The sequence below is a fragment of the Chrysemys picta genome, chromosome 2 (genome assembly GCF_011386835.1).
Source record: "Chrysemys picta bellii isolate R12L10 chromosome 2, ASM1138683v2, whole genome shotgun sequence".
NCBI classification, from domain to species: Eukaryota; Metazoa; Chordata; order Testudines; family Emydidae; genus Chrysemys; species Chrysemys picta.
In genome coordinates this window covers 162,230,365-162,246,264 of record NC_088792.1, presented here as the reverse complement: position 1 = coordinate 162,246,264, position 15,900 = coordinate 162,230,365, and the positions used below count along the sequence as shown (strand labels likewise).

Sequence of the window (15,900 nt, the reverse complement as noted above, 5' to 3'; positions counted from 1 at the left end):
TCCCTGGTGCCACTGCTGCAGGAACCTGGCTGTAAACATGAGACTCCCTCCTGCAAACAATCCTGCAGCACACCTGCTCATAAGGGCATGTGCACACAGCAGCTTAGGCCTAGTCTACACTGGCAGCTTTTGCTGGCATAGCAAGGTCAGTTAGGGGTGTGATGTTTTGCCGACATAGCTGTACTAGCAAGAGCCCCAGTGCAGACCTAGTTATACCAGCAAAAAAGTGCTTTTGCCGGTAGAGCTTATTTTGCTGGGAAATTGGCATAAGCCCTATCAGCAATAGGACCTTTTTACAGGCACACCTTGTGTCTGCACTAAGGATAGCCATGTGGCAAAGCTTTTAAGCATAGACAAGGCCTTGGAGAGGCCTGCTCTCTCTCAACATTTCTGTGCCAACATTTCAGAGCCCGCCTAACTCTGTGCTGCAGGAAATCTGCCCCTGGCTGCTTTCTTAGCTCGCTCCAAGCTTCGGAATCTGAGAGATGGCAAATAGAGAAGCCGGTTCATATTTTCCCTCCCCTGCCCAGCGGTATTTGTGCAGCACATTAGTTCCTGTAAGAGGATTTCTCAGACCTTCCCGGCTCTTTCATGTAAGGAAAGTTAATAGCCGCTTTCAGCCGGAGCAAACTGCCAGCCAGTGTTTACAGAGTATGGGATTGATTTACCATGAAAGCTACTTTTCTCTCTGACTCCGGGCGACGTTACACCAGAGCCTTTCAGGGCTGGAGTAAACTAATGTGTTTCGGCTCCTCAGCAGCCGCCTGCCTCTCTCCCTTTCTGAATTTCCACACATGGGGCCTAAAATAATCAAGGGAGGTGGCCGTGATCCGAACACAGGCTCTCAGTACTCCTGCCAGGTATAGCACTGGGCTCCTTTCTAAGGTTTCCTTTAGACTCCACCACATCCCACAGAGCTGGGCAGAACGATATGGAAATGGGTCTGTGCTGTCTCAGCAGCACCCGCGCTATGTTCCCCTGAGGGGCTGGGGAAGACAGTGACCATTTCAGCCTCATTTCCCCGCACTGCACCCCCATCTTCAGCCTCGACAGTTTTCACCCAGAGCAGAAGGGAAAGCTGCACACATGGCTGCTGCATTTCCTGAAGACAGGGTAGGAGTCCAGTCCCTGCCGGATCTGAAGTGCTGGTACCCACACTAGTCCACTTGTGCTTCGAGCTCCCAACCAGGAGCCAGCAGAGACCCACGGAGGTTTGCAATAGAGTCGCCCTGGCATTTGGAGGGCACTGTACCTGCTCACACCGAGGCTGCAGTTGACCCCATTCAACACCATCCCCCCTGCAATAGCTAGCACGGCATTGCTGCTTGGCACACCAAAGAGCAGATTGCCCAGTTGGAGGCAATCGTCAGGTGTCTGAACTCAGATGTATCCATCCAGTGCTCTTCAGGGTGCAGGCCACCATCTCCAATACCAGTAGACAGAGGACAAAGTTAATTCCAACGCAGAAAGACCGTAAGCCCCTCTCCCCTTGGCTAGCAAAGGCGCGGTGTAGATTAGAACCAGCAGCAGGGTCACGGAGCAGCCTGAGTCATGGCAGAGCTCCCCAGGAGCAATACAGCTCATTTCCAGCACTCAGGGATGCCCAGTGCCCTCTCCCTGTCATTCCCTATGGACACACAGCCAACGCTCTGCCTCAGCATCCGCTCAGCTCACAGTAAGTGCTACCACTGCCGGCAAAGAGGCGTAACCAGCTCCCAGCCACATGTGCACACAGGCTACTCTGCCTTCAGCAGGCGGAGGGATGGCTGGTGTGACTCCTTGAGGAACATGGCTATTATAAGCCAGCAGCTGGTCTCTAACCTGCAGGCTGTGGAGTGGGTGCTCTCTGTGGCGCATCCGGGTGGTCCCTGGAGCTGGGGAAGCATCTCTCAGTCTCCAGACAGCGATAATGGTTGGAGCCTGGCCCAGGACCCTAATGGGACTGGGGAGGCTTTTTGACTCTCAACTTCAAAAGAACGAAGCCTCTTTCAGCTCGTGGTGCAGTTGCTTCCTGTCCCTCTCTGGTGTAAATCCAGCCGGGATGAAACCCGTTTGGGGTGCCAGACACTGGAGAGGGAGCCAACGCCACACAGGACAGGACCCAAGTGCAAAGTGGCCTGGAGGGGAAATCTGGTGCTAATCAACACAAAGCCCTACATAGACAGACCAAAGCACCTGGATACAGAATGGGGCAGATGCAAACAAGCAGCCACAACCACTGTGTTTCAGCTCCCCGAATCCCTCCCTCGTTCCCTTTTCATAGAGCCATGCCCATGCGCTGTCATGTGGAATGGGCCAATAGGAGACCTATGATGGCAGAAGTGGCACATGATGGGGTCCGTGGTGCAGCATTTCAGCAGAGCACAGGCAGAGACACCTGTGTTTGCTGCAGCAGAACCAGATCCACCTTTTGTTCACCAGATACTTTCATCTCCCCTGAAGCTGGGCCTGGAGAACTCAACCCTGCAGCGCTAGCTGCTTGTAAGTTCCCTGCCATGTACAGCGACGGCACAGGGGAATTTGTGCTCTGTGTTGCGGGGGTGCCGAGTCCTACAGCTTCTTGGTGTCATGCAGGGCAAGGATGGCAGAGCCTAATGCTGTCACCTTGTCAAGCGTGGTGACACACAGCACGCTTCTGGGGAATTCTGGTTGGCCCCTCTCTGATAGGAGTGTGGTGCTAAGTACTTGCCCTGGCTCCATCTCAGGGCACAAGGCCATCTGCATTACCAGGATGGAGACACAAACCAGGACCCAGCACGCTCCTTTCACTAACCTCCTGCCACAGCACCCTGCACTGAGAGCCGACTCCTCCCCCGATCGCCCCCAGTGTATCCTCCCCAGCCATCTGGTTACTATCAGCTGCCACTCATTTACAAGTGCCGTGTGAGAGTTTGCAAGCCCTGGCTCTCAATCAGAAGTTTAACCTCTTTTCTGGCATGCAGACATGTTCCAGCCCTTGCCCCCCAAACCTGCTCGCACTCCAGATGCCAGATTCTTTCAGAGCAAAGGGAGCCAAACCCGTTCAGCCTGGGAATTCACAGAATACATAGCAATTCTGGCTCAATATTTGCCTGGCTTTCTCCTGAGGGCTCTGTGAGCCAGCAGGCAGAGCCAAACAAGAGCCAAATCGCTGGGAGTTGAAGCTAGAAAAATTCAGACTAAACATAAAGGGAAAAATTTTCAATGTGGAGATCACGGGATGAGGTTCTCTAGCCTGGGTTAAGCAGGGCATCCAAATGGCTGATCTGAATGGTCCTTTGGCCTTGAGGTCAAAATTCTAACATGTTGGTGGCTGAATCCAGATGCCTAAATCCAACCGGGGATCCTGCTGGTTACCCTGTGCCTGTGCAGAGCTCTGCTATCTTCAGCCAGACTCTCTGCAAACGCAGAGGATACTGGGGCCTGATTTTCAGAGCTACTAAGCCATGAAAGTCAAAGGGAACTGCTGGGCCCACCACACCTTTTGAAAAAACAAAAACAAAACAGCCTTCTTACTATCTACATAGCTATCACCATTGTGTCTGAGCGCCGTATGGTCATTAGCAGAAGTATCATCATACAGAGGGGGCGCTGAGATATGCCAGATTAAATGACAGGATGTCTGTGGCTGAGCCAGGAATTGAATTCAGGTCTCTTGAGCCCACATCCAGTGTCCTGGCCACTAGCCACTCCTTTTCCCCCATGCCTAAGTGTGGATTTAAGTGCTGAATTTTGAACGTCAACGTTGGAAAGTTCTGGCCTGAATTTCTATACGTGATAAAAGCACAAGTGATATTTACAAAGCATAGATTTTTCTATTCAAAAATAAATTAAAAGCAGCATCTGGCAGCCTGAAGGATCCAAACTGCTTCAGAAAGTTTACGAACCGCTATACCAACTAGGGACACACAAGGCATTGCTTTCTCTCTCACTGAACTGCAGCCACCTGTTGGGTGGTACACAAGCACTGTTCGACAGCACACAGCACCAGTTTAGGACAGGAAGTAGAGAGTGTTGTATCCGACCATGAAGCTGCTGGGGGACTTTAGGTCAGCAGAATGTAACTACTCAAGCTGGAATCTGGCCAGGACATACGCAGTACTAATCACCAGAACCAGGGGATAGCATGTTTAAGTAGGCAAATGGGAAGTTCCATTTAGACATTCAAGTAACTAGACTCTCCCTTTGCCGATCCAGCCATAAGAGGTCACTAGTAGTTACAAGGCCCCCAGGAAGCCGCACAGCAGTCTGCAATGCACTGGCCAGACTGGGGAGAGGGTATTTTTTTTTAAAAGAAATAACTCTAGATGTATGCATTTTACTGATACTGGACTGTTAGCAGCCCCAGAGGAATGGTTGTGCCATAGAGAGCCAACTCCCCCTGCTGTCCCTGCAGGCTGGGTATGAGACACACTGGTGGAGGCAAAGCAAGGAAGCTCTTTGATTTGGGTGCTAGCAAAAGACTTGGGAGACCTGGGTTTGAGCCCTTGCTCTGCCACAGATTTCCTGTGTGACCCTGGGCAAGTCACTTAGCCTATCTGCACCCCAGTTCCCATCAGTAGCATGGGGATAACAGTATGCAAGTGTCTTTATCTAAGCAGCTGCATATCTGTTGGCCTGTGTATAGAATAGGTGTGTAAAGGAGCCTAGAGATGCACGCTCATCTTGGGGGAAAAAATGAATCTGCTCCCTTCCATCCAAGCCTCTCAAAGCACCTTACAGTCCTGATTCAAGCTTAAACTCCCTTTCGCACCTCACCACACTGGTCTGTATCATCACACACGTCCCATTTCACAGGCACAGAGAGATGAAGCGACTTGCCCAAGGTCACACGGGGATTCTGTAGCAGAGCCAGGAACGGAACTCAGAGCTCCAGCCTCACAATTCCCTGTTTTAGCCCCCAAACCATCCGCCCCCTCTGGCTTGACCTGTTTTAAACAGAGAGCTTGAATGCAGACTGTCCCGCATAGCTCATCGCCCACTTCCAGACACATTCAGAGCAGCGGATCACTATTGCTGAGCACCACGGCATTTTGATTGAAACCATTTCCAGTTAATCTAAACCAGAGCATTCCTCTGGAAGCAAAAGCATGCTGAATATTAACTGATACCAGCGACAACATGGGCTCTGCACCCAGGCTGATTAACCACCACTCCCCACTGCAGCCAGACCCCCGGCCTCTCCTGCTGCAGCGCAGAGGATGCTCCTGTCTCCCTGAACTACCCGTCTGTGTAAGAGCCATCGCATAAACCGGGCGGGACACAAAGCCTGCACATCTCCATGGCTCAGCTCAGACCCAACCTGAAGGCTTATTTACTTGGGCACTTCAAATGTGTGCTTTAGCTTTGAGTCTCTTCCATGCAAGCTGCCTTTAAAGCTCCCTGGGATGTTTGCACTGAAGGGCCCTACAGGGTCTGTACTGATGGACTGATGATGTTCTGGAAATGAACAAGAGTTTGTCCTCCTCGGTGCCTCTTTGCTGCACCGCCCAATGTTGCCCTTGGATCTGTCTCTGCTAGCTGCACTCAACCCAAATATATACTTAATCAAATCCACAGCATGGTCTAGGGGCAGAGGCTTCTCAGTACAATGCAGAGGCAGGTGTAAACCTCTTGGGCTTGGCGCCAAGAGGCTCTCTGCCTGCAACTCCTTAGCAAAGAGCACAAGAAACTATTCTTAGCAGCGTGCCAACCAAATGCCAGAGTTAGCCAAGCATGCTGGATACAGCCGAGATGCAACGACCGATGGATGGGGGACACTATTCAGAAAGCAGTAGGGGCCAGTTCATAGATTCTCTGTGTCTTTAAAATTAAATCACAGGGTAAAAGTCTCTCTCTAGGGTGCACATTTAATTTTGTTAATTAAAACCCTGAAACTGCTGGGAAGACTAAGGCCCTACCATAACAATTGCTCTGGCAGGCAAGGCCAGATCAATGGGGCATCTCCTCCCTATCCCATCTCAGAGGAAGGTGCAAGAAACCCCATTATGGAATAATTTACCCATAGAGGAAGCTTCTTCCGAAAACCCATCAGTTACTGGAAGGTTTATCCCGGTGAGGGTTTATGTAGCAATGCCAGATTCCCGTGGAATCAACATAGGAGACACAAACGTGGTCTTACAGTTACTGAGCAGGAAGACAGGGATACAGGACTCCTGGGTTCTCGTCTCTGAGTTGGATGCAGTAAACGGGAGGCGTGATGCTGCCACGCCCCGCAGGCAGGATTGGGAGGGTTAGTTTATGCATGTTTTGATGCACTTTGAGAGCCACAAATGGAGAGTGAAGCTGCAAACACCCAACTCTGCGTGGCTCCGGCACACCGGCAAGCATCTTCCCACACCCAACCACGGCACCTGAGATTCAGACTCTGGGGGACTCCTGCGCTGCACACAGCCCGCGCCTTTGCAGGGGAAAGGCCCCAGATTAATTTGCCCTATAGAGAGCCAGGAGCTGGCTGTTTGTTTCATCTTTAAACTGAACTAGTCAACCCGTTAGAACAGCCCTGCCCTGCCGAGCCACAGTATCATCAGCTGCCATGGCCACAATTCAGAGAAAGCCCAATTCCCCATCACTGCTCAGCTGAGACACTCAGCACTGTACGAGAGGGACACCCCTTTCTCTACAGGTCACAAGCTCAAATCCAGCCAGGTCCGTAGTGGCTGAAAGCCATTCCCACCCGGTGACTGTTAGTGGGTCTGAGCTAAATGAGTCTGGACTGGGACCCAGCAAACAACAGGCATCTCCAACACACAGGTTAGATTGTTGGCAGCCCCAGAGGAATGATTGTGCCATAGAGAGCCAACTCCCCCTGCTGTCCCTGCAGGCTGGGTATGAGACACACTGGTGGAGGCAAAGCAAGGAAGCTCTTTGATTTGGGTGCTAGCAAAAGACTTGGGAGACCTGGGTTTGAGCCCTTGATCTGCCACAGATTTCCTGTGTGACCCTGGGCAAGTCACTTAGCCTATCTGTACCCCAGGTCCCATCAGTAGCAGGGGGGGGATAACCGCACAGCCCTTCCTCCCAGGGGTATTGTGAGGATAAATGCACTCAAGATGGAGGTGCTCAGATATCATGGCTATGGGAGCCATATAAGTACCTTGGATGTACGGATAAACTGACTGATGGTTGATTATCCTACCCCAGACTGTCCAGCGACCCAGAGCACCACAGCCTCTGGGACCCACCACCAGCACTAACTTCACTTATCTGCATTTAAAACCACACCTTCAGCTCAGAAACCAGCACCTGCAACCGACTCTCAAACACACCCCACCTGGCAACCGCAGAACCACATGCGCCCTGGGGAGCTCACACTCCTTTGTGACGGTGCCACATGGCAGCAGTGGGGCTGTGCTCTGATCCTGCCCACGTGGAGGGCTTTAAAGGGAGGAGGGGATGGGTGGCTCCATCCTGGGAAATAAACCTTCAGCCCAGTCAAAGCTGGGCTCTTTGCTGGCATGGAGCACAATGATGCTCCCATCCAGGGATTAGCAGGGCTGCTCTCCAACCTGCCCTCAAATACAGATTATTCACAACCTCAAACCACCTGGCCCCCACCCCGCATCTGTAAACTGCAGCCACCTCCAGCCGCTGCTAAGGGAAATGCGACACAAGTACCTGGGGGCTTCCCAGAGCAGGTTAGATTGGTGGGAAAGGACAGCTCCAAGCTGATCTGTTGCTAATGAGCGCGGCGGCCTGGGCTGCATACCAGCCTCGCGGAGACTCATTAATCTCATTACGTAGCTGCAAATCATTAGAGAGGCTGAGCTGAAATCCCAGAGTACCGGGCGTCTCCAGGGCACCCACTCTGTGCCCGCCTGACGCACAGATAACAAGCAGCACGTGGACTATGCTCGGGTGAGGGCAGGCAAGGCAGGCACAAGAGATCACTGCTCCATCCAGAGGGTCCGAGTCACGGCTGCCCCTGTCTGGTCATCACAACAATGACCACACAATCCAACAGCCAGAGATGCCAAGGCGTGCTAGAAACTATACAATCTACCAGGGTCAGTCACTGGCCAGGAAAATGCAGCCACCTCAGGGATGGACTGTGGCAACTGCCCTCAAATGCTGTGCTACGTTTGTCAATCACAACAGACGGGCTGGATAGCGTATGTGCATTTAAATGACCCCCCCGAGATTTCCATGCAGCTCCTCACCCCTGTACTCCTGCCGCCATCAGCTGGACACTTTCCCACAGGAAGAGGCACAAGGCTGATGGGTAGGAGGGGGAGTGGGACTAGGCCAGCAAACTCAGTCTTCTCTCGGAAACAAATCCTGGGTTTTATTGCTCGGTAAATGCAAAGAAAGGGAAGCAAACTCCCATCCCTGCTAACTCCCCACACCTCCTCCTGTCCCTGCACACACACATCACACCACTGCTGACAGCCAAAGGGAGATCCAGGATGGGATGGTCCTTGCAGGTGCTCAGCACCTCTGAAAAAAACAGGGTGCACATTTCCACAGAGAAACACCAGCAGCCAGTCCTCCTTGGGCGCTGCCACGGTGGGGACAGCCCCCTGCTCCTCTCCCCCCCGGTCCGTCCATCCCTCTGTCCAGCTATTGAGGGCATGGGGTCAACGGGTTATCTCTGCAGCTCCGAATCAAGCTGATGAAAAACAATTACAGCCCTTGTCAAGGACAATTACTTTCCGCAGAGCACGCCGCACTGCTTGCTGGAGTGAGTGGCAATCGGGGGGAGGGAGGGAGTGCACGGGGGAGGAGACGGGGGGGGGGAACGCTAAAGAGGGAGCAGCCCACCCCCCACCTCCCGACTGATGACTCTGGGCTCCCGGTGTGATTTGAACATTCCAGAGGTGACCGGGAGGTTAATGCCGCTCTGCGCACACTGGGATCAGGACGTGCTGTTTGTTCAGGGCTACGAGAAGAATGAGACTTTAAAGAGATTTTCAGCACCCAGGGGTCCAACCCAATTAGACAAGAGTTTTTCAGATTTGTATGCAAAGAGGCGGGACGGTGGAGAAAAGGCAGGAACTCAGAAGTCAAGTTCAAGGATTGCGAGGAACAAACATGGAGGCTGTTGACTCAGGAAATCAAATTTCCTACATGAGGGTATATTTTCGGACCATCCTTGGCCGTGATTCCTCCCCCACTGAACGCTTTGCTTAAGGAGTCAGATCCATAAAGTAAATTTTTAAACGCGTTCCAGGCTGCTTTCTACCCTTATGGGAGCATGAATCCCCTCCCATTAATGAGAGCTTGGCGCCAGGATCAAGGGGAGGATATGACCCGACACTTTGAAAGTAAGTGGGTGAGGAGAATAAAATAATCTGAGATTAAAGGGACAGTGACAAATAATTTAGGCCCCAAATTTAGAATTTAGTTTAAAAAAATGACTGGGCAAAGCTAAGTATTAACAGGGGATTTCATGGTTTGTTTGTTTTTAAAAGCAGTTCATTGTAAAGAATGTTTGGACAAACTTCCCCTAGAGAGTTTGCAACCCAAACATCAGAGCACCATGCTATGCTAGCACAGGGGAGTCGGAAAAGGAAACAGACGACACAGAAAGTTCCTTGCAGTGCTGAGGTAGCCATGCTGGTCCCAGGATATGACTGAGACAAGGAAGGGGAGGGAATATCTTTTATTGGACCAACTTCTGTTGGTGGAAGGTACAAGCTTCCAAATGACAGAGTTTCTAGTCCCCGTTTTCACTGTCCAAGGCGAGTGACGTGCTGAGATCAAGTGCAGCGGTGAGGATAGTTACCGTGGAAAGAATTCTCTCTCAGTCTCGGGTGTTAGTCACACAGATCAGGACATATGGCTTTCACAAATAAGTTTGGACGAAGTTTCCCAAAGCAGCCTAGGGGATTCAGGCACATCTCTTTTCTTAACTTTAACAGAAGAAATGTAACCAACCCCCCTAGGCTGCACTGACAACTTCAGCGGCGGCTTTGAATCTGGCAAGTGTCCCATCCAAACACACTGGGGACAGGCTCAGAAAAACGGCACTGCCATTAGGTCTAAAGCCTGCAGCCCAGGCCAAGCCAAAAGATGCATGTTATTCAGGCTTAGAGTAGCACTTGTGCTGGGCCAGGTGCTTTGCAGCCATTCGAGGGGCAGTCCCTTGTCCCTGTCTCAAGATGCTCATGAGCCTTCCTGAATCTGGGCTGATCCCACAGCTCCCCAGCTTTGTGCCACTGCACTGCCACATCTCCTGTTTATTGCAATGGGCTCCCAGCTGCCCCCGTTCAGAAGAGAACGAATTGCCGGCAACCAAAATGAGAATGACCTGAACAATGGGAGATTCTCAGGCTCGGGGCCCCACCTGCCCGCCCTTGACAAGGAAGACACGATACCAAGGCCAGAATTCGCACACCCACACATGGGGCTGGATTAGCGCCGCAGGTTGGGTGAACGTTGGCTGCTGAGCTCTGCTGAAAATCTGGCCCCAGTTGCAGGTGCAGAGCACTGGGAAATGTGGCCTCACAAAAGGAGAGTATAAATGCATGTGCCTGGGACACCCGTATGGGCAAACGTACCGGAAACAGCTGGAAGCCCCCCAGCAATCTCTCAGTTTCCTGCTCAGGCTACAGCCAGTGCATGCTATGGAAGATTTCTGCAGGGAAAGGCAAGCTTTGCTAGCTGCATTCACACGACAGCCCCGCCTGCTTCCCAGCACGTCAGGGACATTCCAGAAGCCCCATCCCCTGAAGGAGCAGCTGGGATCTGCTAGTGGCTGAGGCAGGTGCATGCCGTATAACGAGACCATGGCTCACGTTAATAAACGCTTCCTGAGTTGGAGCTAATGAAACCCAGGCTTACGCCAGGCCTGGCTCTCCAAGGGGAGTAACCAGCAGCACCACAGCGGAGCTGCCAAGCCTGCTGGGCCATGCCACTTCGCCTCCGCTACAGGGACGCTTTCTTCACCAGACCCACTGTTTAGTGGCCCCTGTGAATGGGAACCGTACTAGCTGCGACACTGGCTGCAAGGAGCGTGAGCCTTCTCCCCCCCTTCCTCCTCTGCCCTATGGCGGCCTGAATCCCCTCCCTCCCAGTGTTCTCAGCCCCACACTTACAGCCTGTCACTCTTCATTAACAGAACACACCCTGCCTCTCCCAGCCCCACCCTTCCCTTTCAGCAGCTCCCCACCCTGACCCTGCCTATTCCATCGCCTAGCATCTCTGGGACTCCGCTCAGGCAGCAGTCAGACCATGCTGGACACTCCCTTTCACCCAGCATTGGAACATGGGACCCAGCACTTACAGGGGTCTGTTCAGCCCTTTACCTCTACCGCCTGGTCAACAGAGTGGCCTCCGGAGTCACTGATACCCGCAGGGCCAGGTGTGCCGAAGGGAAATAGCCCCACTTAGAGCCTGCCTCCTGCCTTTTGCCCATGTAGCTCGGAGAACTTTGCAAAGGCGGGTGGCTATCAGCATGCCCAGACTGGAGGAGAAACGGGGCCACACAGAGAGTTTTCCCATTCAGAAAGCCTAAAATCAGGCATCTCAGTCCTTACCGCGGCCCCTCAGTACAAGCGACCCTGACCCGCTGAGCGTTCACTCTCCCAGCCTCCCCCCGAAGTCAGTGGGGACCATGGGTACTGCTCAGCACCCCTTCACACTCGGCCGCACGACCCCTGGACAAGCGCTCTCACAGCCCCAGCTCCCTGCGTGGCTATGCAGCTTTAAGACAGCCACACGCCTCCCTCCCAGCCGGTGAGTCATTAGCAGCCTTGGTGAGTGCTGCAGAGGGGACTCGGAAGCCCAGCGTGAATAGGGTATTTGTGTGCACTCCCCGCCAGCTGCACAGGGGCTCACTCGGCCTGACACAGCACAGTAGAGCTCTCTTCTATGGCCTCCCCCCCTTGCCTCCTCCACATGCCCTCTCTTCTCACCACCCCCGGGACCCAGCTCTGCTACCTGCACTGCTTTGTGCAGCTTGCGGAACGAGCAGACCCAAACCAGGCCTTGCAGAGGCTTTTCTTTTGGAAGCTAGCAGGGTGGATGGGGGGCGGCAGATAGTCCAGGAGGCAGGAACAGCAGTGGTGCCATGTGAGGGCTAGGGGAGGGGTTGCAGGAACTGGCACCCGGTTCAGGGCTTTGTTTTTAAGCCAAATAACCTATATTGCCCAGCAAGAGACGTTTGCGAGAGCCCAGATTCCACCTCCCCAGTCCCACAGTCCAGGGACTGCTTAGTTACCCCTCCTCACTCTCCGTTACTCATTTGCACAGAAGCTAGGGAATGCCTAGGTCTTACGGACAGTACCAATTCCTGGGTGTTCTGCTACCGGCGCTGGGAAGGTACGTGGGCCCAGTGCTTAGTCTGCCCTGCACAATTTCCACATCTGTAAAACAACAATGAGAATACTGGCTTCGCAATGGGGCTAGTTATCGTCTGTAGATCACAGAGCTCCTTGGACAAAAGCAGCAAGGGAGCATCATCTTCAACTTTCGTATCAGTCGAACTGCTCCTGCTGCTGATTCCCCCAAGTGACAGTGGAACCCTCTTCCATATATGTTATACACACCCGCCCTTACACCAGAGAACTCTGGCCTGGCCAGAGAGCACGGCAGACATACCCCTGTAGTGCATTTCATTCCCAGAGGACCTCAAGGCACATGGATCTCACACCTTAGAGAAATACAACCTCTTCTGGGGTGGGGAGTGACAACCAATAAGCTCACTGCAGTAAGAGCGAAGAAAAATGTTGGCCACGCATGGCGTGGCAAAGCCCTGTTTTTGAAACTGTGCCGTGGGATCCCGCACACCCTCCTGGCATGGAGCTGCAAGGCCCTGAAATCACTAAGTCCTTTTCTCCTCAGGACGAGTGATTGTTTGACTCAAACTTTGCTGTTTCCCCTTTTAGAGGCACTGCAGCCCAGCTTCCCCACAGGGATGGAGACGCAACATCATTATCCCTGTCATCCCCCCAAAGAGCATCCAGGCCGGGCCTTGGGGAGCACGGCGCGGATCCTCATCCACGAGACAGCCACTTACAGCGCCGCTTTGGGCTAGCTCCATCAGCTCCAGTCTCGCCAGAGCCTGCTGGGGAACCTCAGCTCCCTCCCGGGACACGGAGCACACGCTGCACTTTCAGTCTCACTCAATACATCAAGCCAGAGTCCCCGATTCACTGCTGGAATGCAGGAGTCCTTCAGAAAGGCAGCGTCTGGGAACAAAACCCCCTCAGTGTGCGGACCCCTCTCCTACATACCTACAGATCAAATCCATATGGGGGCCATAAATCTCCCCTTATTAAAGGCTCCCACCAGAGAGATGCCTTTCACAGAGAGATGAGAACGTTGACTTTGTTCGAGGGACAATGTCGCTTTTCATACGGGACCCCACAAATCAATGCCCCCTCAGATGCTTCCAGCCCAAACGTGGCTTTCCAATGAGCTTCTGAAGTGGAACTCATTTCCTGGAGTCCCCGAGAGAACCTCTCCCTTCACTCCCCGAGACCGTTTCTTTCTTGACACCCTCCGTGCCGCGCCACAGCGGCTGCATCCTCCACCCAAATTGTTTGTTTTCCACATCCCAGGGCAGGGCTGCAAACACTGGAGGCGGGAGTCCTGGGTACAAGCATGGGGATTTAGGGCTGGTTGAAGGTGAGAGCCCGACAGCCAAGAAGCAACACAAACTTCCTCACTCCTCCCTCTCTCCCTCACATATGCACAAGGGTGGGCACCCAACTGGAGAAGGAGAGACTGGGAGTGGCTGGGTCATTACACAAATTGAATCTGTTTCCCCATGTTAAGTATCCTCACACCTTCTTGTCAACTGTCCGAAATGGCCCATCTTGATTATCACTACAGAAGTTTTTTTTTCTCCTGCTGATAATAGCTCATCTTAATTAATTAGCCTCTTAGAGTTGGTATGGCAACTTCCACCTTTTCATGTTCTCTATGTATACATATATCTTCTTACTATATGTTCCATTCTATGCATCTGATGAAGTGGGTTTTAGCCCACAAAAGCTTATGCTCAAATAAATTTGTTAGTCTCTAAGGTGCCACACGTACTCCTGTTCTTTTTCCAAGGAATCTGATTCTCAGTAATTGCTGAGCATCCAGCCTCTGAAAATCAGGCCCTTTCAAGGCATCTCAAAGATGGGTGCCAAAACCATCTAGACGCTTTGGAAAAGCTCAGCTAATGTTCCTCACACCTACCCTGGCGAGACCTCCTGTAGAGGACAGAGGGACACCCCATCTCCTTGGCCTCTTTGCTGAGGCTGCAAGTTGAGGGCCATTGCGAGCCAACTGTGCTGCTAGTGTTTGCAGGGCGAATGCCGGCTTGCTTGGAACTGGACTCAGACCCTCCCAACTCGCGTCACACAGGCCACCACAGTGGGGACAGGGTGAACGTTTTTGGTCTACAGGTTGGGCTTTAACCAGCAACCTAGAAAGGAAAGACTCTGCCCTCCGGCCACGCATCCCCACAGCCATCCTGTACAAAGTGATTTGAGACACCTAACAAGCCAGGGACAGCACGGCGAGCTCAGGCGCACCCATTTTCACGTAGAGGAAGAGACAGGCCGAATGCCTCGCATGTTGACACACAGCAGCTGCTCCCCCCTGCTCCCATCAGCCAGTGCTGTGGAGTTTTAAGTGCAATTTTCCCCATATTTATAGCAACAATGAAAAAGCAGGTTACACTGGGTTGCGTATTTCATTTCGTTACCAAAACCCCTCCAACACCAAGCAGTTCCCCCTCCCCCCTTCACAGCAGCAAAAATCTCTCCCTTCCCCCTCCACGCCCATTTCATTTTTGCTTTGCTTTGGTCACTAATTTCCCAGTCCCTCATTAGGAGCCCAGAGCTGCTCAGAACTCACAATGGCCCGACTGGCACTTACAGCTTCTCGAGAGCACGCAGTCCGAAGAAAGAGCCATTCTTCAGCACCGTTATCTTGTTGTTACTCAAAAGCCTGTGGGGGAAAGAGAAAGGGGGAAAGGGGGGTTATTCAACCTGAGTTAAACAAGCAGCAAATGCCTGCATGACCGGCTGAGGCTAGGTGTGTGGTCCGGGGGGGGGGGTCAGCTTCGTTAGCCACAGCCAGATGTGGGGGAACAAAACTGGAGATACCACAACGTATGCGCTGAGATGTGTCAGCTTTGTAATGTTTACAGCCAGAAGAGACCATTCGATCATCTAGTCTGACCTCCTGTATCTCTCAGTCCCATACGAATAGTTACGGCCCGTTAGCAGCTCTCCTCAGCAGCGCCCCAGCTCCTCAAAACTGCGACAGTGCCATCATGCAGGGAGACAGGAGTCTGAGGGAAGGAGGAGCGGGGTGGGCAGGGGTGTAGGAGCACTGCATGTGATGGGAGAGCCAGTGTGGGGAGAGGAGAGGCAGTGAGATGAGCCAGAGGAGGGTGGCACGAAGAGGGATTCAGACTCTGTCTCTCTCCCGGCGAAGCACGGGAGCAGCAGCTCTTTCCGAAGGGGCTGAATGGGGAGGCTGGTGTGCTGGGACCAGGGGGCTGTTCCACTTACGGGAGCAGTGTGGAAGGCGGCGAAGGGGGGGAGTGGAAGGAGGAGACACATGGGGTGGAGATGCTGGCCCCGCTGGCAGGGTACAGCATGGGTTGGTGGGGGGGAGAGGAAATGGCGTCCGACACCCCCGGGAGACCCCTACCTGACAGGTGTGTGTGGGGGGAGCATGGGATTGGAAGCAGGATTTGGACGGCCAGGCGGAGGCGCACACACGGGGCCAGTGGAAGGGTGGAAAGGGCCATTGGGCAGGGCAGAAGGTGGCTTTAGCAGCTGCGGCCCGGCAGGGTCAGAGGGCAGTGAGGTGGGGGCCAGAGAGAAGCAATTGGAGCGCTGGCGGGGAGAGGAGCCCAGGGCCCTGGGCTCTCAGTGTGTGCTGGGGCAAGCAGCAGCAGCCTGGCTGTGTCGGGAGGAGGCTGAGGGGTCCCCTGAGGTTGCAGGGAAGGGGCACCGGGCTCGGGAGCCTGCC

General features: G+C 53.2%; 1 protein-coding gene across 2 annotated transcripts in view; it reads right to left on the bottom strand.

The window, feature by feature from the left end:
- ADGRA2 (adhesion G protein-coupled receptor A2) overlaps positions 1-15,900 on the bottom strand; it is a 110,806-nt gene that overhangs the window by 54,351 nt on the left and 40,555 nt on the right. For both annotated transcript variants that reach the window (XM_042840360.2, XM_005286566.4), the window contains exon 2: positions 14,794-14,865. In XM_042840360.2, the coding sequence (XP_042696294.2) occupies positions 14,794-14,865 (72 nt within the window). The remainder of the gene's footprint in view (positions 1-14,793; positions 14,866-15,900) is intronic.